General features: G+C 32.7%; 5 protein-coding genes across 7 annotated transcripts; 2 read left to right on the top strand and 3 right to left on the bottom strand.

The window, feature by feature from the left end:
* Positions 1–222: 222 nt before the first annotated feature.
* LOC106442031 (protein STABILIZED1-like) lies at positions 223–3,484 on the bottom strand. The gene has a single exon (XM_013883769.3). It carries the CDS (start codon positions 2,144–2,146, stop codon positions 425–427), a length of 1,722 nt encoding a protein of 573 aa, XP_013739223.3. The 5' UTR covers positions 2,147–3,484; the 3' UTR covers positions 223–424.
* Positions 3,485–4,155: 671 nt separating this feature from the next.
* Positions 4,156–10,879, bottom strand: LOC106438736 (cyclin-A2-4). Of its 2 annotated transcripts, none has more exons than XM_013879997.3 (9): positions 7,619–10,879; positions 5,913–6,206; positions 5,661–5,810; positions 5,498–5,590; positions 5,294–5,427; positions 5,041–5,193; positions 4,775–4,961; positions 4,555–4,689; positions 4,156–4,489 (listed from the first exon to the last, which is right to left on the bottom strand). In XM_013879997.3, the coding sequence occupies exons 2-9, from the start codon at positions 6,138–6,140 to the stop codon at positions 4,436–4,438; spliced, it is 1,134 nt and encodes a 377-aa protein (XP_013735451.2). In that variant the 5' UTR covers positions 6,141–6,206; positions 7,619–10,879; the 3' UTR covers positions 4,156–4,435. The 2 variants fall into 2 exon arrangements, with proteins under 2 accessions (XP_013735451.2, XP_013735450.2); XM_013879996.3 differs by having other exon boundaries at positions 10,493–10,873.
* A 473-nt stretch (positions 10,880–11,352) lies between these two features.
* LOC106438737 (thioredoxin M2, chloroplastic-like) lies at positions 11,353–12,519 on the bottom strand. 2 transcript variants are annotated; one of them, XM_013879999.2, is made up of 2 exons: positions 12,085–12,519; positions 11,353–11,838 (listed from the first exon to the last, which is right to left on the bottom strand). In XM_013879999.2, exons 1-2 carry the CDS (start codon positions 12,308–12,310, stop codon positions 11,519–11,521), a joined length of 546 nt encoding a protein of 181 aa, XP_013735453.2. In that variant the 5' UTR covers positions 12,311–12,519; the 3' UTR covers positions 11,353–11,518. The 2 variants fall into 2 exon arrangements, with proteins under 2 accessions (XP_013735453.2, XP_013735454.2); XM_013880000.3 differs by having other exon boundaries at positions 11,353–11,835; positions 12,085–12,504.
* Positions 12,520–14,837: 2,318 nt separating this feature from the next.
* Positions 14,838–20,022, top strand: LOC106442032 (two pore calcium channel protein 1-like). Its single transcript, XM_048776086.1, has 23 exons — positions 14,838–15,095; positions 15,291–15,434; positions 15,524–15,631; positions 15,900–15,995; positions 16,114–16,244; positions 16,411–16,471; positions 16,566–16,732; positions 16,819–16,924; positions 17,006–17,083; positions 17,199–17,260; positions 17,388–17,460; positions 17,550–17,615; positions 17,710–17,853; positions 17,939–17,996; positions 18,136–18,243; positions 18,342–18,405; positions 18,495–18,663; positions 18,787–18,851; positions 19,007–19,097; positions 19,223–19,309; positions 19,400–19,471; positions 19,594–19,631; positions 19,740–20,022. Exons 1-23 carry the CDS (start codon positions 14,976–14,978, stop codon positions 19,831–19,833), a joined length of 2,202 nt encoding a protein of 733 aa, XP_048632043.1. The 5' UTR covers positions 14,838–14,975; the 3' UTR covers positions 19,834–20,022.
* Positions 20,023–20,161: 139 nt separating this feature from the next.
* On the top strand, positions 20,162–21,381 carry LOC106442033 (eisosome protein SEG2-like). Its single transcript, XM_013883772.3, has 3 exons — positions 20,162–20,665; positions 20,764–20,925; positions 21,011–21,381. Exons 1-3 carry the CDS (start codon positions 20,276–20,278, stop codon positions 21,218–21,220), a joined length of 762 nt encoding a protein of 253 aa, XP_013739226.2. The 5' UTR covers positions 20,162–20,275; the 3' UTR covers positions 21,221–21,381.
* Positions 21,382–26,945: the final 5,564 nt, after the last annotated feature.

Raw genomic sequence — 26,945 nt, 5'->3', positions numbered from 1 at the left:
GATTCCAAATTTTCTATAAAAGCACATTGGGATTGCTATTATTAGTAGATTAGTGTTATCAATAGCGTTAAAAAAATAACTCCAGAAACTATGTTTGGATTTATTAGTTGCTTACATTGTCTAAACAAGCTTTGAAGTGGATGTCATGACTCGTACATAACACGCCAATCTTAGACACCAGGAAGACAAAATATCCTTAGTTAGAAGGAAGGCCAGGGCATGAAAGAAACAACATTTGATCAGCAATACACGCACACAAAAAAATTAAAACGCAGAAACTCACAAAGAAACTACTGAAAGGTTCTTGCTACTGAAGAAAAACATGAACTGCTAAAAGTTGACCCTGCAAAGAGAAAACAAGAGCTAAAATGTAATGTGCTATGAGAATAGTATGATCATGGAAAACAAAAGGAACTTGTTACTCTCAAGTAGCCTTCTCTTCCTTGCTCAATGCAATCAAGACTTTATTCAAGATGGCCTCAATAGGCTGGTGTGCATTCTCCACGGCTTTAGAGATAGCTTGCCACTTCTCACCACGCTTCGGCTCACGAGCTACACATTTGGCAAGGATCTGCTTCTGCCTCACTTCAGTTCCATGTTGAAGTTCAAATTTGTAATACAACGCCCAGTGGTCGCCAATGTCTTGGTTCAAGGTCACTGCCCGCTTTAACCACGCTCTAGCTTTCTCCACCTTCTTGTCTTGCCAGAAGAGCTTGGCGACAGCTGCAGTGACATGCGGGTCACGAAAACACTTCTTCATAGCATCCATACTCTTTGTTTTACGGTGAGGACGTGTCGCCATCTCAATGTCCGCAGCCAAGAGGATACCACTCTTGGGACATTCTTGAAGAGCCTTTGACATCAAGTTTTCTGCCTCTCCTCTGTTGTCATGCCTCAGTTCAACTCGAACAGCAGCTAACCATAGCTCAGCCACATAAGGATTCTTCTTCCTTGCCGTGATGAGAATCTCACGAGCTTTGTTCAGCTCATTCACTCTCTTTTCAAGATTAGCGTATGAGAGCCACAGTGGTATGCAGTTAGGACAGTGCTTCAAACCAGATTCATAAGCTTTCCTGGCATGCTCCAGATTATTAAACCGTTCCTCTAGCTGCACAAGCATCAACCAAAGCTTGGAGAACGTTGGGAACTGCTTCAACCCTTCACCAAGCAATCTCCTCTCCTCCTCTACGTTGCCAAGCTCTCTCTCAACAATGGCTGACTTCATCCACACCCTCTCACTCTCTACTCTTTCCCTTGCTTTTGCAAGAAGCATCCTCGCCCGCTCCATCTCCTTGTTCACATACTCCAGCTTGAAAGCAGCAAGCCAGATTTCTTCAGAGCTAGGAATCACACCACAAGCCTCTTGTAGAATAGCGCGTGCGTCTGTAACTTCTCCAGCAAGCAACTTCTCTTTAGCACTCATGAGCCAGATAATCTCAGCCTGAGGGACATTTGTCACTGCCTTGCGCAACAAGGCATCAAGAGACTCTTTACTCCCATGGCTCTTTTCAAGAAGAGCAGCTTTAAGCCATACACTTTTCTTGTTCAAGAAGACAGTAAGAGAGTGTTCATATATAGCTCTTGCCGTCTCAATGAAACCTCTCTTCTTGCTCATCTCCGCATCAGCAAGCCAAGTTCTCTTTCTATCCTCCTCATCAACTCCAATACCTATAAAGTTCTTGATGATTGCCTTGCACGTCACGACATACCTACCTCTCTCACAAGCCCTAGCCGCATTGATCCAATATTCTCTGTCAATAACAACACCACCTCTCTGAAGAGTCTCTACACACATCTCAATAGTGTTCCACACCATGGCCGTGTGCCCATCAGCTTCCTCGAGCCTAGCAACGGTGATCCAACTAACCGGATCCTCGGGGAACCGCGGCGGAAGCGCCCTCTCGTCCCCACCCAAAAGAGGAACGTGGATAATCACAGTAGAGAAACGATAAACACCAAGATCTGATAATAGGAGGGAGTCGTGGAACACACGGCTAGGGTTTTGAGCACGGAGCGAGTAGCGAAGGAGAGGCTGAGGAACGTTGGTACGTTGGTGAACGATTTGTTCGAAGGCTGAGATGGTGGTTGTGTTAGGGTTTACATCGATCGACAGAGTCGTTGCATTGGGGATCGAAATAAACACCATCTTTAGTCTAAGTCGATATTCTCAGGTCAAGGAAAATAATACAGATAACAAATTATAAAGGGATGAAATAGTCGGTTTATATTCAAGGTCGGTAGGATAATATTTAGCTTGAAAACCCGTTCTTGTTAAAGCCTAAGTTAATACTTATACGACATCGTATATAATCATTGTTAGGGAAATTGAAAGAAAGAAGTTGTTCAAAAAAAAAAGAAAAAGGAAATTGAAAGATAATATGCGGTAAGGGTGAATTCAATATGCACATATATATGTTCAGTCTGCCCACATCTGAGCTACCCCCACAGGTTATTCATTTTATTGCTTTCCTGTCTGTATTACTTGAATGGTGTACTTGAATGGTGTAAGGCAGCTCAAGTGATTCTTAACAAGTCAGTTACGGATAAATAAAAATTATCTACATGTATTAGAAATAAGAAAAAGAAAGATTTTACATTAGGAATATGATTAGCAAAAGGGGTCTAACATTCCTATAAATATCAAAGTTGAATTGTGATTTTGATAATAAGAATACAAGAGCTTTTGAGTGAGTTTTGAGAGAATTTCTAAACATTAATAAAGAAATTTGTCTTTATTCAACTGCTAAGTCTGTTCTAAAAATATATATTTGATATCAGAGCTTTATGGTCTTAAAACGATCTTGAAGACCTACTGTTGTTAATCTCGAGCTATGGGAGGCAACAATACAACGCGTTCAAATGAAGTAAATTAAGACTTTCAGTTGCAGTAGGAATAAGGAAGTTGGTTTTTGAGTTTGGCATGATGTGATGCAATGTAGAACAGAGAAGGAGAAAATACAAAATATAGGCTACATATGCAGGGACAAAAAGAAAAGTGGAACATCTAGATGAGATTTATAAGAAATGCTATATCACATTATATATATATGCCAGTGGTTACAGTATTTATAAGAGACCTTTACTTCAATAGAATCTATACATTAGTTAAGTGTGTGTATCCTTAACATGTAGTTTAATTATATTTAAAACCACCAATTTATAATATCATACACCTTATAGTATCATATTATGTATATATACTATATAAAGAAAGCATAATAATATTCAAATGGTATAACAATCTTCTGTTTATAATGAGAAAGATAAAAATGAAAATGGTGATTTTAGTTATTGACTTCATTTCACAATTATATGTGCTGTATTTTAATGGTTATTTGAGATCTTCGCCATTTCATAAATTTTCCCATATTTCATTGCAATATTTGACGCAATGACGACATGAATACTAAAACCTAGACGAAGACCCGGACAGCAACGAAGCCGTGATGGACCTGAAAAAAAGGGTCTCGACTCCTTTCATTTTTATACTTTTTTCTGTCAGACTCTCTGTTTCATTTAATTATTGCATCTCTGCTATTTGTTGCTGTGTACTTTCTGTAAAAACTGAAAATTAGTATAATATTTAATATTTTACCCAAAAAAAAACTATACTAAAACCGAACAACATATATAAATATCTATAAAACATATATAAATATCTATACATTTGCATGGGACTAAACCCATGTGTTCTTTCTCTATACCCTCAAATTGTCATTCTGCATCAGCTAATTAAGAGGACGTATTATTGTGTACATATTACATAATGTTGAACAAAAAAATTAGATATCGAGTAATATGAAAAAAAAAATATCAACTTTTTTAACACAGATTTTGATCGGTGTATACGGCAAGAGATCTTTTGTAAGGTTATAAGACCATCCACAATGGTGAGACTCATTGGAGTCCTTAGCACAAGGGCATTTCGGATTAATCTTGGATATTTTAGATTTTAAAAAGAAAAAAAAAAAAGATGACCATTCACGGGCCGCCACGTAGTCAATGGGACCCGTGAACAGTGTAAGGATCAATCCTTATCAAAGAATTTTAAGGATTCTTTTTTGCACAAACTCTAAGAAAGTGGGCTCCACACCCTCTAAGGATTCCCTTAAGAGCTCCCATTGTGGATGCTCTAACAAAGGCAGAACAAAATAATGTTCCGTAACCAGAAACGGCCTGATAGAACGAGAAAAAATGTACATCCGTTTGAATTAAAATAATCTCGGTTTGGAAGAACCAAACAAGTCTACACTAAACCGGAATAAACGAACACTAACTAATCCGGTTACTGGGTATTAAATAAAAATCCAGACCGTGGAAAGGTTGACGTTTTACTTAACAGTAACAGATAAATGAGAGAGGGACGATCCAGACCATCAGTTTCTAAGTTGCATATGCTTCGGTTAGGAGATGAACCGCTCGGTTTAATCTCTATTCAGAATAGCCTGTCAGGTAACTCCGGAGAAGACAAAACCGCCACGGATTTCAACTGTAGTAACAAAAATATGTAAAGTAACAAAAATCTACTGAAGTACTAACGTGAATTTTTTTTACCTTCTCTTGCTTATACTTCAAACGTATAGAGGTTAAGGTGCACCCTTTGGTGTTAAGCTGCAGATCTTGCAAGGCGTGAACAGATGCTTTGAGGTCTGAGGCTTTGAACGTTGTGTAATGTTCAAGAGTTGGATTCTGGACCCAAAAAAATGGAAGAATAAAAACAATATGAGGTTCAAGATTCAAGATTTGTCATAACAAAAACAAAGAGAGAACAGACCCAAGGGTGGCTTGATTGGTTCAGTGTCCACTTAGCAAGAAAAACAGCTGAAGCAGCGATGACCGAAGGAAGAAATTTCAAGAACTCATAATCTATTAACGTCAGTTCGATGAGATAGTTCGCTAGAAACTCCATTTCGACCCTCGGTTTCTGCAGATCAGAAGCATGAGCTGCTCGGAGAAACCTCCTGCATAAAAAACGGAAACTTAGAATCACCAAAAAAGACTAGAACATCTGAAGTGTTTTTCACTGTCTTGTGAGATTACCTGAGGAATGTCTTTGAAGTTGGTGTGTAAATCTGAAAACTAAAATGCTTAAGTACTTGACTCTCCATTTCCAGGACCTGATCCTTTGTGTAAGTGTTATCAGTGATGAAGCAGAACTCCTCAATGCGTGGCGCAAAGATCTCCTCGTATTTTCTTTAAAATATTTCAAGAACAACACCAAACTCCTTTTTAGATGTTACCTTCCTGACCAGCATTGTTTGATTTTAGAGGAGGGAAGAGATTATAAACTTACGAAGCAATGAACATACAGGTGACGCCGAGCAACTGAAGCCTCTGTCTTTCAATGTAGTTTCCATGGAGAAACCAATCTATGAGATACACTGTGAGGTAGAGTGTGTCGGGTACAAGTTTGTATTCCTCTGAGACCTGAAAATTATATGTAACAGAACTTTAAAACTTAGCAACAAGCTGAAAAAAAAGGATCTAAAAGACTAACCTCTACAAGCCAATCAACTAGTATTCCTCTCATTGTCCGAGTCAGATCTCTTTGTATCCTTTCCATATAATCAGGAAATGGTCTGCGTTGAAGCTGTTAGGGGTAGGAAAAAGTCTTTAGGAATCAGATGCCTCTAATGCAACATTGTAAGATTTTTTATTACCTCGGCAACTTGCAGATTGTGGTAGATTTCAGATGCATAAAGGCTACAAAGTAGAGGATCTTTCTCATCTGAATCAATGTCAATGACTTTCAGAATATTTGCCACAGTGGATACAGCTTCCACCTTCTCTATCTGCTTGATGTTCTCCAACTATATGGACAGTAACCAGAAACATACTATTGTCATATTATTTGATATTAACTAGGAGTATAAGAAGCAAGAAGTATTGTGTGTGTGTTTAACGACATGAACCTTAGGTGAGATCTCGTTTGTGATATCTTTAAGAACAGCTCGCTTCTTAGGTGCATTGGCTTTCTTCTCATCCAAGGCTGCTCTCTTTGTATTTGCTCTCGCGACATGTCCTAGACTCTGTGTTGTAGCATCCACTTCTGAAGATGTTATCATCTTAGAGTAAGCACGAGTGAGAGGGCGAGCATGGAGCGGTATGGTGCTGCCAGAAACATCATTCTGTTTCTTCATGATTGAAACCCTTTGAAATGATTCGGTTTCCAACCCCTTCTCAGTACCACATCATCATCACTGGATCTGTGCAATTTAAAGTCAATATCAATGGTAAAAAAAGCTTAAAGTTTAAGACATAACTTAGAGATCAATGTCTAGCCAAATCATACAAACTAGTATCTATGCAGATGAAAAGAAATTTATATTCAGCTTAAATACAGAGGTGTCTATATAGAGATTTAAACATGGACATGGTTTGTTTATAGAAAGAACCAATGTTTTCACTTATGTGCTTCCAATTAAACTCGTTGACTAATTTGATGATTCCATGAAATAAGGGAGAAAGAATGATCTAACAAAAAAGCTTACAATTTAAGACAGAACTTAGAGATCAATGTCCAGCGAAAGCACATACAAAATACAGTAGTATCTATGCAGACGAAAAGAGATTTATATACAGCTTAAACATGGACAGTCTTTGTTTTTTAGTAAGACAGTGTTTCCATTTATGTACTTCCAACTAAACTCGTTGATTAATTTGATGATTCCATGAAATAAGGGAGAATGAATGGTATAACAAATGTATAGTTTTTTTTTTTTTGAGCAAAAACAAATGTATAGTTTCTTTTATGGTAAAAACAATATTCCATATGTTTTTTTTTATTTACAAATTAAGAGTACATTTAATTTTTGACTTTTTCTAAACATCGAACATATTAATTACCTAGTCAAATAATTCAATCAATAATTATTTTTTTTTGAAAAATACAAATTGTTATAAACAAAAATTAATAAATTTTATATTATGAATTAAAATAATATCTAACTTAAACAAAAAAATTATAAAACATTAATTGATTAAAAACAGTGGAAATATATATAAAAATTCATTTCAGAGAAACTGGAGTCCCCAAAAAAAAAAGTTAATATGATTATTCTTTGAAATAAGGTTTTATCTAATTATGAGACACTTTGATAATTTATTGTTACATAGACCTTTTCTTCTTTGCAAGTATTGCTCCAGGGAAATTGGATCTCCAAACCAAAGAGGTTACATTTAGGTTCCAAAGTTCAAACTTTTTCAAATTCAGTCAGATTCAAAGGTCAAATTTGCAACTTAATTTTTTCCTTTTGAACCTTAAGTTAATTTGATATTCTTTTTAAGGAAAAAAAACTATTTCATCCAAGAAACAAACAGATCTATGATTTAGAGCTGCAAGATCTCCAAAACTAAAATATTCAAAGGAAATCGTACGGATCCATTCGTAAAAGAGAAGACAACTTACAAACAATGCAAATATTTATCAAGAACTATATCCGAGTGACCCATAACGCAAAAGCTTCAAAACCTATAGATTATTTTTCAAGAAAACCGCATTGGGAGACTGTATTTACAATCCTAACATTAAACATTGCAGATGCATAATAACATCACATTTCAAAAAGAAAAAAAACTAAAACAAAGAAGATGGAGACAGAGTACGCAGAGAACTTACCACGCTCCAGAAAATTCTTCAAAGGAAAAAAAAAACTTTTTAAAGATGACCTTTTGGAAGAGGAAGAAAAGGGAAGCTTAAGACAGATCGAGAGAGTAAATGTATAGTCAATTCGCTTCTGTGCAAAGGGACTGTCTGTGGAAGAGAGCGGGATAGAGAGAGAGTTTAAAGATAATACTATTTCTTTTCTTTTCTTTTTGTTATAATTAAATATTCATTTGTAATAGAAACTTTGTTTTAGGGGAAAGAAGAAAAATGTTTGTTTATGTGCTTCCAACGAAACTCGTTTGACTAGTTTGACTCCACTATATAAGGGAGAAACAACAGATCCAAACACTAAAATGAAATTTCGATCAAGTGATTAGTGGTTAATTTTTTAAAATTCACTATATATGTGACTGAGCATGATACTTATCATTTACCTTTTCATCTTAATTACCTTTGGTATTTTATAATTTGTAGGTTCTGTGTCATTTTCATTTCTCCACTAACCTATTGTAAATTTGTAATTAATAAGGATTTATTTTTTGGAATGTTTTCTTATTATTTCTGTTAGTAATTTTTTACCTAAACCCAACTAAAGTAAATTATGTTTGACAAAAAAAGAAGCAAAAGATCGTTAGTGGAATAGCTTACGTTTTCCAATGAATGCGCTGTTACTCATTTTTTAAACTAAGGTGTCACTGTTAGACAGCTTGGCTATTCATCCAGAGATAGATAAAAATAACTATAAAACATCATGTTGTTTTAAAGTTAAAAGGGTAGTGAGTAAAATAGTGTACTTGGAGTGTTGAATCTTGTAACAATAATGGTTTATTGTTGGGAAATAGGCAATAATTCATATTAATGTATTACCACTAATTAAATTAACTTAACCATTTTACATACTTTTATATATTTTTATTAGTTATTGTAAGAAGTACTGTATGTTCATAATTTGAAAATTTGAAGAAAGATTCAACATAGTTCGAGTCATGTCTCTAAGGGATAAAGTTTCTTTGATCTTTCTTATTCTTTGTTGGTATCAGAGCGGGCTTAACATCTTGACCCATTAATCTGGTCCGAACAGTGACCCGATCATCCCATTAGCTGATGATCTATAGAAGGCTCAGTGCCACCGAGATCGCTAGAAAATAAAGCATGGTCTCGGAAGGGTATGATGTATTCTCGAGATTAATGGTTATACGCACCATTATCTCGAAGGAGTGTGTTGGAGAGAAGATCCCACATTGGAAATATGTAAAAGATTTCAGTAATATATAAGGGATTTAGGCCTATCCACTAAGTACCAATTGGTTTTAAGTTGGAAGTCCAGAAAACTTATCAGTTACTCGCTTGCTATGGGAGAGATTTCTCCACCATAAAACGTTCTACAAAAAAAGTAAATTTTCTACCCATGGGTTGAATTATTCACATACAAATCATGTCTATTAACTTTGCATTTCATCTAGAAAAGATAGTCCTCCAGCAAAGATAGAACGGTTCTATTAGAACTCAACAAACAAAAATGTACATTTCTTTGACTATCTTTCTTTTTTTGAACGACCTTTGACTATCTTTCCTTACACTCAAGAAAGTGAACAGTAAGACAAACTTGTGACAACTGATGGAAGACACCATCACTAGGTCAAGAACTTCATGTATACGGTATACCAAATTAAAGTACCAAACATTTACCATCACTATATCAGAACCGTACATGATAAATTGTTCGAGCACGGCAACCCTCTAAGATCAGGGTAGTAAACCTTGGTGTGGGAAATTGAAATGTACATTTGATATGGTTATTAGTTCTATTTCTAATAGCGTTTACTTGATACTTCATGGTCAAGAATGTCCCATTTTCTATCATGGTCAACGATCCTGTTTCTGTGAAAAGTAATGTGATCTTAACACACATGAACTTCATTTTCATGCATACTTTCAGTTACCACTTCTCTGTAAAAGTAAACTTAACGTAAAACAAAAATGTAGGGTTCACGAAAATTTGTTCGAATTCAGCAACCCTAAGTGACTGATAACCTTCCTATGCCATACTGAAATGCTCTCGTTGTCATAGACATTTGTGCACAGCTTTTATATCTATCTGATATTGTAAAAATGTTACGGTTGCTACAAGAACAGCCAACACTATGAGCATTGATGTACTCTTTGTTTTTGCACTGTCCATTGGCATTATGGTCTTGTTAGCTTCATGATCTTCATAAGTTTAACACCTATTTGAACATGGCCGTATGTATACTAAGACTATCAGTGTCAACTTTTGTACTCAAACATAAGGGTAAATATCGATGTCTAGATATTTTTTTTAAAGTAATGTTATGACTAGAACTTAGACATACCTCCCGAAAGATGTAGTGATTCAGCTCTCAATATCCCGGGAAGTTGAGCTACTATAGTTCTTTATGAACAATTTTTTGTCTAGTAAGGCAAGGAGCAGCTCTATGTAGAGGCCTATTCCCATCCAAATCTTGCTCGTTGACAAGATAGTTTGTTTGTTTATTATGTCTTAAGTGTTGTAATATTTCAATTTTCCCACTTTTTAGTAGCAATGTTGATGTAGCGGAAGCTACGATAACACAATGAATCCTATTTAGTCTGAGAATACCTAGGATCAAAATCTTCTTGATTCGTTGAGAATTCTCGAGTTCTAGCCGTAACGAGGAAATAAAGGGTTTCAAACATCTCTTTTAAAAAATATCAATATCAATAATCTGAATACAACTCTAGGCATAGACGTCTATTTATATGAAAACCAAATAATCTTAAAACTATTAAAAATCCTTAAGATAATTATAACTAATTAAGATAAACACCAGAATAAATAATAATCTAGATAATTAAGATATTTGGATATATGAAAAATGTTCTAACCTTCTTGTTGCTTTGAATCAATCCGAAAGTCTTCAAAGCTTTGTGTGCAAAGATATTCTCTCCCTTCCGACTGTGAATCTCAGTTCGACTTCCCCCTCCAGGGCTACTATATCACTTTTAAGCATTGCTTTCACAAAGGCTACATGGATTGGAAGCTGATCCTTTGACTTTATATCCAATAAAAGACATGGATATTCAAAGACAATGCTCCTCACTAGTTCAATAGTACTCCATGTAGCAGCAAGATGAAGAATAAAATCTCCTCAATTGTTCTTGAGACATTGCTAGTGGCGTTCTTCTTAATCTATGGACTCATCGGAATATATTCAGAATGGAAGGAGAGAAGATCCGTGATCTGAGCTTGATAAAGAACTCCGCCACACACTTGAACGGAAACTTGTGAACAGAGTGAGCGTGAACTCAATAATGCAAAGAAGTAGAACAGTCCAAGAACACTGTCGGGAACTGTGGATCAGTCCAAGAATGTTCAATTCTTTTGGCTTTCATTCATTTTGTCCTAATTGACATCCTTTTCTATAAATTGGGTACACATAAACTATGCTAAATTAAATAAATATTTTGAAACGTAATATATAACTCTAAAGATATTTTTCAGTTTCAGATTATAACCTTTACTCCCTTTGCATACAACAAGCGTTCACCGGATACAATCCTCATTACAAAGAGTTTTAGAAGATGTGACAAAAGCTTAGCTTGTTTTCATAAAAAAAAGTTGCAGAACCGAACCATCTTAAGACCTCTCTCTTTCTCAGACCTAAAAGAGATTTCACTATTGTTTTCTTGATTCAATTAGTCTAGTCCGAGATCGATCTCTTAATGTCTTTAACCGGCAATAAAAATAACATAAAAAAACATGACATCATCTTATTTATCCATGTTCAGTGATGAATAAAAGATACAATAGAAGAAACAGATAGCTACAAAGAAGCACAAATTACAAGAGAGAATGAGAACACAAGACAGAAGAGGAGGAGAAACAGATCTCACAGACTCACCAGTCTAATCTCATTGCAAGAATTTATCAATGCTAGACGCGAGCGTAGATCTAGGCACTGCACCTATGATTGCATCCTTCTTCTCCCCATTGACAAAGATCATGATCGTTGGAATGCTTCTAACATTGTACTTGCTTGGGGTTGAAGGAGAGTCGTCCGTGTTCAGTTTGTAGAACTTGACCTTCCCGGTGTACTCTTTTGCTAGCTCGTTCACGAGCGGGTCAATCATTTTGCAAGGCCCACACCATGGAGCCCAAAAGTCGACAAGAACAGGCCCGTCCGCCTTGAGAACTAGAGAGTCCCATGTTGTGTCGTTGACTATTGAAACTACTATTCATCATCAAATAAACAAAAACCCTTTAAAATATGAATGACGAGCAAAGTGTGAATGCAAATATAATCCGAAGAATAAACACATCTATCAATCAATCATCAACACCAAATCAGTTCATAAAAACTACTAAGATACATTATCAACCAACACGAGTCAAAGCTTCAGGTCAGGAAGATATCAAGAACCACATAGAGAAAAGCCAAACTGAACAAGAAGAGATATAGAGTAGAGAGAGGACATACTATCTGTAGTGGTTTCCTGAGCCTCACAGACGATGCCTCTTCGTGGTCGAGGAACCTTCGAGGTCAACGAGGAGGGAGACTGGGAAAGACGGATTCTCAATCCTGCTGAGTCAGGCGACAGGGTGAACATCCGCCGAGCAGAGAGTGAAGCTGATGGAGAGGAAGCGATTCTTGACTCCGAACGGAGGGAAACGGGAGGACGAGAGGTACAAGTGAAAGCAGCCATGGCTAAGAGAGAGATGGAGAGAAGCAGAGAGAGAGAGAGAGAGAGAGATCCTCCTAAAATAATATCTAGATAACGAAACTGTGGAAGAGAAAGTGTGGTGGCAGAAACTGAAACAGATTTTATTTTTTATTTATTTTTTTAACAAATAAATGCTTATTTATATTTTTTTTTCTCCAACTAATTACACGTTGAAAATATATGTAAAATTAGGGAATTGTTTTTTTTTTCTTTTAAAATGTATTAAAAATTGTAGGCCAAAAAAAAAAACTTTAATAATTTTTTGATTCGTTGAGATTGAGCTGTAGATGGATTAACAAAATGTAAGCCCAGAAAGCTGCGGAAACATAAGCCCATGTTCATATGACGACTCTCTTTCTCTTGAGTTGTTGTTTGGTAACAAGCTTATTTAGATCTTAAAATAGAAAATAGATGGAAATTGATATATTATAGCTTTATTCATAAAGAAAGAAAATAATGAACAAAAAGAAGAATTTGGAGGTCCACTGGTTTGACTAAGGGTTCATTAATGCTTCTACACCTGGAGGTCTGGGGTTTAAACCCCAGAAAATACCAAATTATGCAGATTATGGAGAAATAGGTTACAAGAGATCTTCAGCTTGATGCAGGGCGTACCATCGAATATGGATCTCATAGGACGGCTCGGAGTGATGCAGTCAGACGTGTATTCTCACAAGGTGGTAGAATTGTCGGCTGTAAAATCGTCTATGTAATATTCTCATCAATGTAATAGCATAATTAACAGACGTTCAAAAAAAAAGAAGAATTTGGATGGTTAGCTGATTTTCATATCTAATTTGCAGCTTTTAAATGTTATTTTCCCGTTAATATTAAGTTTTGATCCATTTAAATTGACTAAATAGTAATTAATAAATTGAATATTATGGTGTCCTTCATTAGTAATGTTACCCATATTTGGTTAACTAGTTCGTCAATTTGTGATAAACTATCACCTTACTTTTAAGTGGAGCGTGGTGGTGTTAGGGCATCTCCATCTTCACTCTATTTTTTCCTTTAAAATGAAGTAAAAGTGAATATAGAGTAAAGAATGCTCAAACTCAACTTTATATTTCACTCTATAATGAAATTTACTTCATAAATGGAGTAATTTATTTTTTGTGTGTTCATCACTCCATTATAGAGTGGGAAATAGAATAGAGTTGAAGCAATTATATTCAAAAAATAGAGTTTTACATTGGAGATACTTTTACAACTTATTTTAGCTAGTATACCCAACCGGCTTGTACTGAATGGAAATTTATAAAAATAAGATTATCAATCATCGGCACACAGTAGTGTTAATGTTTTCTTGATACTTCTTTTTTTTTTCTTTTGGCGATGTGTACAAAGGGCCTAAACGTTAATGTTGCCTCAAATCAGTCGCAAATATACTAATGTTTGGTCGTATGTGCTTCACCAAGTCCTACCCGGGTGTATTCGACTTTTATAATGATAAGTACATGCGAACTTTTATTTTTGACTGAACTTTGATGCAACCATTTGTTGCGTCAGAAGAAAAGGAAGGATCCATCTCATGGATTATAATCCCATGTGCCGATTATTTTTGCCATATAATAATTAACTTATAGTTCCAATAGAGCATTAAGATAAGGTAAAGCTCCTCTCTACACAACATTGGTATGTTCTGTTTGTTTGGATCCTGAGTTCCAACACCAATGCAAGCTTTTAACTTGTGTAAAGTAAATGGTAGTTGAAGTTGTTTGTATGCGGTGATGGGATTTGGAAGTTGGTTGTTCGGTTAATGGGAATATATAGTCAGTACTTTCTTGTATTAGAGTGTGAAAATGTGACGCTGATTTTTCTATGGGGTTTTGTCTGAAAAGTGAAAAGTTACAGCATGTTGTGTAGTAAGTAAGCTTTTGTGTATGATTTGTTCTCTTTCTCTCATCTCATTGTAGAGCTTTAGAGCATTTTACTTCATTCCTAATGTCTCAATTGCGGAGGTTTATTTATATTTTTCAAAGATTGGAGACCAGTTTTTTTTAATACTATTCTCTACCTTACGTTCGTGTAATCTTTCATAGCACGAAGTCTATCCCTGAAAATTTAGATTTATAGAAAAGTAATTTGTATTAATGGTGATTTGAATCCGAAAACAAGAGAAACTAACCCCTTGCATCCAACACTTTGGTGAGCAGTTTTCAGATGCTTATCCATATCAACTCTTTGTTTATTTTTATTGTTTATCATCAGATCCGATCCAAAATTCTTAGCTGTCTCTGCATAAATAAATTAAATGAATATTTATTTTGACCAAACACCACTCTGTCTGTTTTGACCATTCTACCTCTTGGCTACGTTATCGGAGACAATGTGAAGTTGCGAACTGAAAGAGAGAAAAAGAAACAGAAATTGAGAAAAGCTTGAAATGAATTAAGCCACGTGTCAAGAAGTCGTCAAGGACCCAACGTGGTTTGTCTTGTCTGCAAGGTCTATCAATCATTTGCGGTAAAAGTTCGTAAGTTTTATTCAATTAAAAAATTCAACTACTTCTGGGCCATCACCATCTTCTTTCTCAACTCTTCTGATCTTATCATTAAATTAAATCCTAAAGAGTCAAATAATAACTCAGACAAAGCTACTACGAGGTCCTTGGACTTTGCTTCGATTTCGATCAAGAAACAAAATGGAAGACCCTTTAATTGGTAGAGAGAGTCGTGGTGGTGGTACGGATCGGATCGTACGTCGCTCAGAAGCTATCACCCATGGTTCAACGTTTCAGATAGCTGCTGCTCTCGTCGATCTGGTTCGTTTCTATCTCTTTAAACCCTAGTTCTGTTCTGGTTTCTTCTCGAATAAGTTACTATATATATGCATCTTTCTCCGACCGTGACATCATGCAGTTTTACTTCGTACCATGTTCCTTTGTCTTTTTGTGAGCCTTTTTACTTTTGTGTCAAAAGGAGATTTTTGGATTGAACGTGGTATACGTATATGGTAGGCTGAAGATGGCATTGGTCTTCCTGAGCAAATACTTGACCAGTCTAGCTTCGGAGAGGCTGCAAAGTACTACTTCATCTTCACACGATTGGATCTCATCTGGTCACTCAACTATTTCGCTCTCATTTTGCTCAACTTCTTTGAGGTAGAACTTATATATTAAGCCATGTCCTGAGCTATACACCAACCTTGTAAAAGAAGTAAAAGAAATTGTAACACTCTTGTCTTTTGCAGCAACCATTGTGGTGTGAGAATAAGCCTACACCTTCTTGCAAAGACAGAGATTACTATTACCTAGGCGAGTTACCCTACTTGACCAATGCAGAGTCAATTATCTTTGAGGCAAGTACTGAACTTATGTCTTCTTGGCCTTTCATTTTCAGTTTTTCACTATAGATGTGATGGTACATATGCATCCACTTGAAAGTACAAGACTTGTAATGTATTGTTTACATTCTGTAAAGACTAGTTTATCCTCTAGTTGTTTTTATTAACTTACTTGTCAAAATAGACACTTACTCTGCTTATCTTGCATGGTGTCTATTGTTGGGACTGGCCATGATCCTTTCTCAATGTGCTGAAATTCTTATATTGTGCATTGTCCAAATAGGTACTTACTCTGGTTATACTACTTGTGCATACCTTTTTTCCAATCTCCTATGAAGGGTCCAGGATCTTTTGGACAAGTCGCTTGAACCTAGTGAAGGTATTCCCTTACAAGCCTCTTCACTGTATCTTGCTTCTATTTATTGAAAACTGGATAGAACCTAAAATACAAGTTTCCTCATTTTTTGACACAATAATTGTTTTCTTCTTGATTCCAGGTTGCTTGCGTGGTAGTTTTGATTGTTGATGTACTGGTTGACTTTCTATACCTGTCTCCACTGGCTTTTGATTTTCTTCCTTTTAGAGTCGCCCCATATGTGAGAGTTATCATATTCATCCTTAGCATAAGGTATCGATAGATTTATACTTCTTTTATATCAAATGGTCTCAATGCAAATGCATGGATCATGTCTTTACATCTATAGACAAAGAATTGAGTAGATCATGCCATGTAAGATAAAAGTCCACGTTTCTTTGTTTCACCGATATATATGTTTCTTTAAATTTCTGTACAGGGGACTTCGAGACAGCCTCATCCTTCTTTCTGGAATGCTTGGCACATATTTAAATATCTTGGTTAGTGGCCTTCCTATTCAAGTTTGACTTTGAGGATTGTATTGATTGTCAGTCTAATAATACTCTATGCTTAATTTTTTGAATATTTTCACAGGCTCTATGGATGTTGTTCCTTTTATTTGCTAGTTGGATTGCTTTTGTTATGTTTGAGGATACGAAGCAAGGCCTCACCGTCTTCACTTCCTACGGTGCAACTCTTTATCAGATGTTTATTTTGTTCACAACATCCAACAATCCTGACGTCTGGATTCGTGCTTACAAGTAAGTATATGGTGAAACGTCCATTTGTCTCTCGTTTTACTTTTATTGAGTTGCATGGGAGACTAATTTTGTTATGTTTTTGTAAGGTCTTCTCGCTGGTCTTCGTTGTTCTTCGTGCTCTACGTGCTAATTGGCGTCTACTTTGTCACGAACTTGATTCTTGCCGTTGTTTATGACAGTTTCAAAGAACAGGTTGATGTTTGCATGGTTCTTATGGAAAAATTAAAAACAAAAGCACTAACAAGTTTCCACACTTATATGTTCTTTTGGTAGCTTGCAAAGCAAGTAATTGGTATGGATCAAATGAAAAGAAGAATGTTGGAGAAAGCGTTTGGTCTTATAGACACAGACGTAAGTTCATTCATGCATAACAATTAAATCTCTCCTACAGGGAAGTTCCTTGTTAGTTTACGACATAGCTGAGCATATGTGCTTTTTGTCATCTTCCATTTTGTGTTTTTAACAGAGAACCGGGGAGATTAATAAGGACCAATGCATTAAGCTCTTTAAACAGTTGACTAATTACAGGTATTATGATCTTCTGTATTTTATTCTATGTTACTATATGCAGTATCTATCTACTTGTTCATGGTCTCTTCCTTTTAATTTTGTTAACTTGTGACACCTGATATGCATTCCTTGTCTGTATATTCAGGACGTTACCAAAGATATCAAAAGAAGAATTCGGATTAATATTTGATGAGCTTGATGATACTCGTGACTTTAAGGTATAAATCAACCAAGGAACTCGTGATAAGAGGATGATAACCTTAAAGATTACTTTTGCTTTATCCTTTTTTTGCTTCCTGTTGAGTAGATAAACAAGGATGAGTTTGCTGACCTCTGCCAAGCCATTGCTCTAAGATTCCAAAAGGAGGAAGTTGTAAGTCTACCTAACTCTATTTCACTCTTCTTTTAGAAATTTACTTACCTCCATCAGGTGTTTACATTAACCATCCTTTGTGTTTTTACTGCAGCCATCTCTCTTTGAAAATTTCCCGGAAATTTACCATTCAGCCTTATCACAACAACTAAGAGCTTTTGTCCGAAGCCCAAACTTTGGCTATGCTATTTCTTTCATCCTTGTTTTGAACTTCATTGCTGTCATTGTTGAAACAACGGTATCTCCTGTCCCCATAAGGTGTATGTATCTCATTGATATGAAATTTCTAAGTTTTTTTCACAAGCATATGTTTTTGTATGTAGCTTGATATTGAAGAAAGCTCTGCTCAGAAGCCCTGGCAGGTTGCAGAGTTTGTTTTTGGTAAGAACTTAAATATTACCTTCTCTCCACTTACATTTTTTATATTTGTTTCTAATATTTGATGCTATAGGAAGTGTGCAATCTATGGTTATGTTACTCGTAAATGTGATTAGTTAATTATTTTTTAATGTTTTCTCAGGTTGGATATATGTTATGGAGATGGCTCTGAAGATCTATTCATATGGATTTGAGAATTATTGGAGGGATGGTCAAAACCGGTTTGATTTTCTAGTCACATGGGTCATAGGTAAACCTTTTGAAGCTGCAACTTTATCTTCTTCTTTTTTTGTTGATTGATTGATTGATGGCTATGCTATATATGATTGATACTTTTTGCAAGCGCAGTTATTGGAGAAACTGCTACTTTCATAACTCCAGATGAGAACACTTTCTTCTCAAACGGAGAATGGTGAGGAATAACTATGAAATGTTTGTTACAATGTTTTTTTTAATATATCTGTACAAAATCCTAACTCTGTTTTCTTCTGTCATTTATAGGATCCGATACCTTCTCCTTGCAAGAATGTTGAGACTGATAAGGCTTCTTATGCATGTCCAACAATACCGAGCATTTATTGCGACGTTCATTACTCTCATTCCAAGTTTGATGCCATACTTAGGCACCATTTTCTGTGTGCTGTGTATCTACTGTTCCATTGGTGTACAGGTAAATCATACTACCTTTTTACCTCTGAAAATTATAGTTCCTCTGATTGTTTTAGCCTTTTAGGCTCATCTTCTTTTCCCTTTACAAAAAATAAAACTTCATTCGTTTCATATTTTTTCATAGGTATTTGGCGGGCTTGTGAATGCGGGAAACAAAAAACTATTCGAAACCGAGTTGGCTGAGAACGAGTATCCTTTTTTTGGCTTTATGAAAACTTCTTTACGTACTAACTCCAGTATTTACTTGGTACATGTGTAATGTTCGTGTGCTTGCTAGTGAGTCTTGATTGTTAGGAGAAAACTATTCCAGTATATGATGTTTTTGCTTGACTAGAGAAACTCAGCTATCTACTGTTCAACTTCAATGACTATCCCAATGGAATGGTCACACTCTTCAACCTGCTAGTGATGGGGAACTGGCAAGCCTGGATGGAGGTAATACCACTCTATTAGTCCCAATTTTTCAGACTCATAATAGATGTGATTATAAACAGCTTCCTTTTTATTGCAAATCACTATGTTGCAACTCTTTAATCTACTCTTGATGATGCTTTCCTCAGAGCTACAAAGATTTGACAGGGACGTGGTGGAGCATTACTTATTTCGTCAGTTTCTACATCATCACTGTTTTACTATTGTTGAATTTGGTGAGATTCACTAACACTAAACTAGTTGTGATTGTTGTGATTAAGAAAACCAAACTTTCTTGACTAACTATGCATGGTTCTTTGTTTCAGATCGTTGCCTTTGTCTTGGAGGCGTTCTTTACTGAGCTGGATCTTGAAGAAGAAGAAAAATGCCAAGGACAGGTTAGTTATTATTCTAGTACTATTCGAATTGCCATAACGTTACTTCACGTTCACGGAAATGAACATATGACATGGAGATTCCGAAAATGTAATAACATAATAGATGTTAATTATTGTTGCAGGATTCTCAAGAAAGAAGAAACAGGCGTCGATATGCCGGGTATGTAGAGAAATATCAAATCTTGACTTTTTTTTTGTTTTAGAGCAGACACTTAGAAAAATCTAAAGCTTTCTTTTTTCTTGTTCGTGTTTGTGAAATGGTTAAAAGGTCGAAGTCTCGGAGTCAAAGAGTTGATACACTTCTTCATCACATGTTGGGTGATGAACTCAGCAAACCAGAGTGTTCTACTCCTGATACGTAATATAGCTCGTAAAAAGGTCAAACTCTTGATTCTATGATACTGAAACTGTGTAATTGTATGTTGAAGATTTAACAGTTTAACGATTGCGTCCTTGTGAAGAAAAAAAGAAACGATTGTGTTTATATGGTTTTGTGCCTCTTCGTGTACTCTTTGGTGTCATGACAATATGATGACTAATGATTTTTTACCCTTTTAATCTTTTAAAAATTTATAGGATGCATCGAAACAAATTATAAATTTAATTAAACAATAATAAATTTATTAATGAAACAATGAGTTGATATCAAAGAAATATTTCCCTAAAAATAAAATGAAAGGAGTAAAGTTCAAAGGCCCACATATTTATTAACAAAACACAGTACACTAGTAACATATACAACCCATATATTGGTCTTAAAATATTGTGCTCAGGCAAACTCTAGGGTTCCTGTCTCTATCAATCATGGCTTCCGCATCAAGCAAGACAGTGGCCGAGACGGCTGAAACCGCTCCCATAACAGATCCCATAGAGAAAATCACTGAATCTGTTGTCTCTTTGTCTCTGAACAACGAACAATCAGATTCTGATCCAGAGGAGGGTGATTCTTTCGACCACAATGAAGATTCTGACGTAAGCGACGGAGAAGAAGATAGCAAAAGCGACGGAGACAATCAAAACGAAGACGACGGAGATAGCATTGTGGACGACGGAGACTCAACAGACAGCCAACCGGAATGGGGAGTGGATAGCCACGACGAAAGAGAATATTGCTCGCCTGATGAAGACGGTTGGTCAGACGAAGAAGATGAACGAAAAGCCCGTCTTTATCGACGGAATCTCCACTTCAGCCACGTTCGTATATTCATATTCTCGATCAAAAACTTAGTTTTTAATAATAATAATAATAAAACGAGTTAAAGATGATATTATATTTGTGTTGAAATTGATAGGGTTTTCTGGTGGAAAAAGGGATTCGCCCACGTCAAGTATGGAGTGGCTCAATCCTGCTTAAATCTTTGGACAGTGAACGTTCTCCAGTCAAAGGAAGGACTCAGCTCCAATACGCACAAGACATGGCCAAACTCTCTCTTCGCAAATACAATGCTTTAAACGTAAATTATACATTTTTTTATGGTTCGATCACCATTTTACAGTATATAATTTTTTTTTCGTTTTTGTTGGTATGTTTTCCTTCAGAAAACGAATGTTAGAGTGGATCATGTTGTGAGAGTGACCGAAGCGTTTTTTGGTAGATGGATTTCGTACATCACTTTCATGGCAAGAGAGTCTGAGGAAGAAGAAGCTACTGATCTTGTGGAGTATCAAGCCAAGATTGTCAAGATTTTAAGACGCAAGTCTTATCCCATCTTCTGCAGGCCAAGTCCCAAGCAAGATCAGGATATGTAGTTATAAATGTTAGTTTTCTTTACTCAAGGCTAATTTGAATTGATGGTCATATGGTCTTTCGTACTTCTTGCTTTCAGTTTTTTGAAATGGATCGTGGTCCAAGCTACTTGATAATGATTTGTGATGTGCAATTCAATACATCAACCTAATGTTGCTATGAAGAGTACCAATCTCATTCCAAAATCATAATTTTTGTTAGCTCTAACTATAGTCTAATCTGTCTCAACTTTTCCGTGGACCCTGTGCAACAACTATTTTCATAACCTATAATTTTAAAAAAATTGAAACAGGGCCCTAATTTTTTTTTTTAAAAGACCCCAAATACAAGCTAAAATTTTGTCAAATTTTTTTGGACCTGGTGCAAATGCACTCCTAGCACTGAGCCGGGTACTTTAGCCATATAGGAGGAGCGTTTGTATGCAAAGATGCAAAACACAAGATAGCAAATGTAGAGACTTGCATGGAATATTGATAGCAGAACAAAAGTAATAGGAAATCTGGTTTGATCCATTGTCACAGGCTTATATATAAAGTTTGTATTCACACAAGATAAATATACAGGTTTGTCTTATTTTGTTGTTTATAATTGTTTGAGCATAAATTTCTTCCAATAAATCTTTTCATTACGAATATTTTTTGGTTCTTCCGTATTTAATCACTTTTATTTTTAAATGAATATCAAACATAAGAAAAATGGATGAAATTCTTAGAAACTCTTACATTTGTGTTGTTGTGGCCTTTTGTAGTTCGGAATGACTATGTGTTTGTAAGTGTGATATTCTCCATGAGAGATCATGCTGTTTTATATATGCGTTTTTGTAGTGGTGTGTATCTGGCACATGTCACAACTATTTTATGACGTTTACAGACTACGTACTACTGGTTCCTTTTTGCTCTAGTATTTGATGACATTGTGTATGCATGATTTGATAAAACCGTCTACTCTATTCAAGAATAGACGGTTTTATCATGCAGACACACCTTCGAAGCCAAATCGATATGATAGACAAAAATATCTAAATACGTTTGACCCTGGACAGAGCATATCTAAAACTGGCTGACAGCAATCCAGTACATTTGTTCTTGAGGCATTGGCTGAGGAACCAGTCTACACAAGATGGGAAGAAACTGGCATCTATATTCATATAGATGATAATATTGATTATCAAATTTATCTTTCTTATAAAAAAAAGTTTTGAGAATATTAGAAATATAAATATATTGATATAAGAATGGTTTGAAATAATTACTAATAATTTTAAACTACAAATGGATTAGCTAAAATGTACTATCATTTATTAGCAAAATATTTATGAACTATTTAATGTTGTGTTAAAATTTTTGGTTTAAATGTGTGAGATCACAAATTTTATAAATTGTGGAGAAATATCAAATGTTGGTGATAATATAAATTTATGAGAAGAAAATGTTTAAGTTAATACTAGGTGAATGCATGCGATTTCGCGGATGTGACCATATTATATATCAAATTAAAATGTAATAACTATTAAAATTAAACTCGCATGAGATAATATTTTAATTAAAAATACAAATATATTGGTATAATCAAATTTATTATTTTTATTATTTGTTAGAATATATTAAAAAAGTATTTCTAATTTAAAAAAATTACAGTTGGTTTATACTAAAACTTTATCATTGATTATAAAATATGTATGAACTATTTGATTTTTGTTGAAATATTTGGTCTAAACAATAAGAAAGTAAGAAATGTGTAAGATTTTGCAGTGAGGTGTCAGATTGTTTATTTCTTATATATTTTCTAAAAATGTATTTTATACATTTATTCATTTTTATTATTTATTGTTTTAAAAAATAGATATGACTATGTTAAAATATTTTTAACAGTTATAGTAAAATTTGTTATACATGATTCATTTCTATTGTTTTTGAAAGCAATTAAGTTTATAAAATATCAAATATTAATATTTTTGATTCCAAAACAATTGTTGGTAAGTTTTTATTAATTTAATAATTATAACTTTTGTTTAAAATTTACAATATGAACTTTATAAATTAATAATATTGAACCTATAATATTATATTTAGAATATTATTTTTTAAAACCTTTTAAAAAATTATATATATTGAAAGGATGTTTCTCAATATGATATATTATATATATTTTTAATTCACTTATGTGAATTCTCATTTACAAGAGGAATTGCTTGAAACACTATAAATTGGCTATCACTTTTCTAAAATTCTTCCAATCAAAGTTCTCTAGCATTTAGGTTTATTGTGTAGTGAGTATTGTTTATGGTTTAGTATTTAAGGGGTGAGGTTGAGTTTATAAAAAAAATTAAATGATTATCAAATATTTATGAATGATTTAAGAGGGTTAATTTAATATTTTCATCACAAACTTAAAATATTTATGAAAATGATCATCCTTTAAAAGTAAATTTGAAAAGTAGTATCAAATTTATGGTAAAATTTGGATTTCTCACATTTCACAATAGCTAATGCTTTTTAAGTATGTTGATGGAAATTGTTTTGATATGTTTTGTTTATCTTAAATTAGTTTATTTTTACTTTAAAATTATATTAAATATATACACTTTTTATATCATTATCTTTAGAGTGCGCAAATAAAAAGTTACTAACTACGAATTATATTTCTTTTGTGTTAAAATGATATAGATGATTCAAAAATATAAATGTTCAAAAGATGTAAAATACTTGAATGAATTTTTAAACAAAAGCGGATGTTTGACATTAGTTTTTTATTATTATTATTGGTTGTGTTTGGTAATAAATTTGTCATATATTTGAGACATAGTTTTATTCATTATATTTTATGAATTGTTTGGTAACTGATGTAAGTTAGTTCATATTTTTCTGTAATCAAATTAAATTAATTAAAAATAAATATAATTATCAACTAATTAAATTATAATAATTAATTCAAAATTTTATTTATGAATGACAGGTGTACACAAAAACATATGATTTTCAATTTATTATATAGTAGGATATATAAATTACAAGTAGCTTATTAATGAGGTCTAGGTAAGAGAGGATATCCATTAGTATCTTATATATTAAAAGAGAAGTCATGACTTCTTTCATGTGTGATTTTTTTTATTTGGACCATCACTTAGAAATCTTATTAAATGTATTTTATTAAGAATAATAATACATAGAATCTTTAAAATACTTTAATCATAATACCTTTTGATATCTTTTTATTTAAAATATAAATATATTTATTTGAAAAATCTAACAAATCTGTTTTAAAAGATTTTTACAAGATCTTTATTTTCGAAATTATATTTAAATATTTTTCATTAATTTTGAAATTAGTTTGAAATATTATTATACATTAATAAATTCAGTAATCATTTATAAAATAAAAAATAAAAAATTCTGTAATATTTTATATATTATATAATCATAATCAATCATATTAAAAGAAAATTATTATATTGAGCTAAGTATAATAAAATTGTATTAAATTTATAAATTTTATAAATTTTATTTTCATAAGTATAAAATATTTATGTTCAAAAATAAAATCTAATATGTTGGTAAGATGGATTAAGCAAAATATATAATACATGTATAAAAATTAACATGTATTTCTTTAAAGCTTATAATATAAAATCTTTGTAACTACTTTAATCATAATATATTTTCATTTTAAATATAATATATATTTATATATTATATTTAAAAATTCTAATAAATCTGTGTAAAAGTATTTTAACAATAATTTAATATATTTTAAGTTATCGTTTACAAAATAAAAAATAAATAAATTATATCATATTTTACCCACTTTATAGTCATGATCATGTTAAAATACAATTATTATACTTAAATAAATATGATAAAAGTATATTCAATTGATAAATTTATAAATTTTATTTTCATAAATATAAATTATTTATTTTAAAAATATAATATGATGATAGAACGACTTAAAATTAACAAACCTTATAATACATGTCTAAAAATTAACATATCTTATACTTTTGTATATACAATAATATATTATCTAAAATGAATAAGTATAAAAAATATTAGTAAAAAGAAATACAGCTTTGAAACACGGGTCAGAATTTAGCATAAATTAAATATAAAATAATTTTCAAATATGTTTTCTCATGAATATAATAATTTGCTTGATAACTAAATGCAAATACAATAAGATAAATATATAATAAGAAGTGAAAATACATACGGTTTTAACCAAATGATTAATTATAACATCTAAATTATAAAATTATTATATTTAAAATAGTTATATAAACATTTAAGTATATGATTAATGTTAAAAAAAATATCACTAATGTTTAAAAATAATAATTTACTAGATTTTGATCCGTGCAACCGCACGGATGTTTATTTTCACTTTTCTATACATAAATTATTGTTTTAAAACATAAGTGGTATATATTTTTAATGTTAATCATATACTTAAATATTTATATAACTATTTCAAATACAATAATTTTATAATTTACATGTTATAATTAATTAATTGTTTAAACCTTATGTATTTGCCACTTCTTATTATATATTTATCTTATTGTATTTGCATTTAGTTATTAAGCAAATTAATATATTCATGAGAAAATATATTTAAAAAATATTTTGTATTTAATTTATGCTAAATTCTGACCCGTATTTCAAAACTGGATTTCTTTTTACCAATATTTTTATGCTTATTCATTTTAGGTAACTTATTATTGTATATATAAAAGTGTAAGATATGTTAATTTTTAGATATGTATTATATAGTTTGTTAATTTTAAGTCGTTCTATCATCATATTATATTTTAAATAAATAGTTTATATTTATGAAAATAAAATTTATCAATTGAATATAATTTTATCATATTTATTTTAGTATAATAATTATATTTTAACAGGATCATGACTATAAAAGTAGATAAAATATGATATAATTTATTTATTTTCATTTCTAAACGATAACTTAAAATACATTAAGTTATTGTTTAAATATTACATTTAAAATGAAAATATATTGGGGAAATTACATGTTTACCACTTTTTTGGTACCACTTTTCATATTTACCACCACTAATGAGACATTTTCAAAAATACATTCTTCATTAAGTGACAAAAGACTCTTATGCCCTTGTTATTTATATATATAATAAGTCATTATTTAAATAAATAAAAAATAAAAAAAAATATAAGAAAATAAAATAAAAAATAAAAAAAATAAAATAAAAATAAAAATAAAAAAATTTAAAAAAAAATAATTTTTTTTTTTAATGTTTTCGAATTATACTTTTTCAAATTCGAACTTTTTTATAAAAAAAAATTTTTGATTTTTTTTTCCCGAATTTTTTTTTCGAATTTGTTTTTTTTTTTATTTTTTTTTCAAATTTCTTTTTGAAAAGCGAAAATTATGTTTGAAACTATTTTTTAAAGTTTTTTATATATTTTTTAAAGTTTTTTATATATTTTTTAGTATTTAAATATTTATTAAAATTATAAATTTTACATTCCAAAAACCCTATCACACCCCTCAACTCTAAACCCTAAGTCTAGATTAGTTAACCCTAAGGGTATAATTGTATTTTACCTTTCATTAAAAGTGAGGGTAAAAGTGGTTAGTGTAAACATGAAAAGTAGTACTATGAATGTGGTATTTGCGGCAATTTTCCAAATAGATTATGATTAAAGTAGTTACATAGATTTTATATTATTAACTTTAAAGAAATACAAG

The sequence above is a fragment of the Brassica napus genome, chromosome A3 (assembly GCF_020379485.1).
Source record: "Brassica napus cultivar Da-Ae chromosome A3, Da-Ae, whole genome shotgun sequence".
NCBI lineage: Eukaryota > Viridiplantae > Streptophyta > Magnoliopsida > Brassicales > Brassicaceae > Brassica > Brassica napus.
This window is presented reverse-complemented; position numbering and strand designations above follow the sequence as displayed.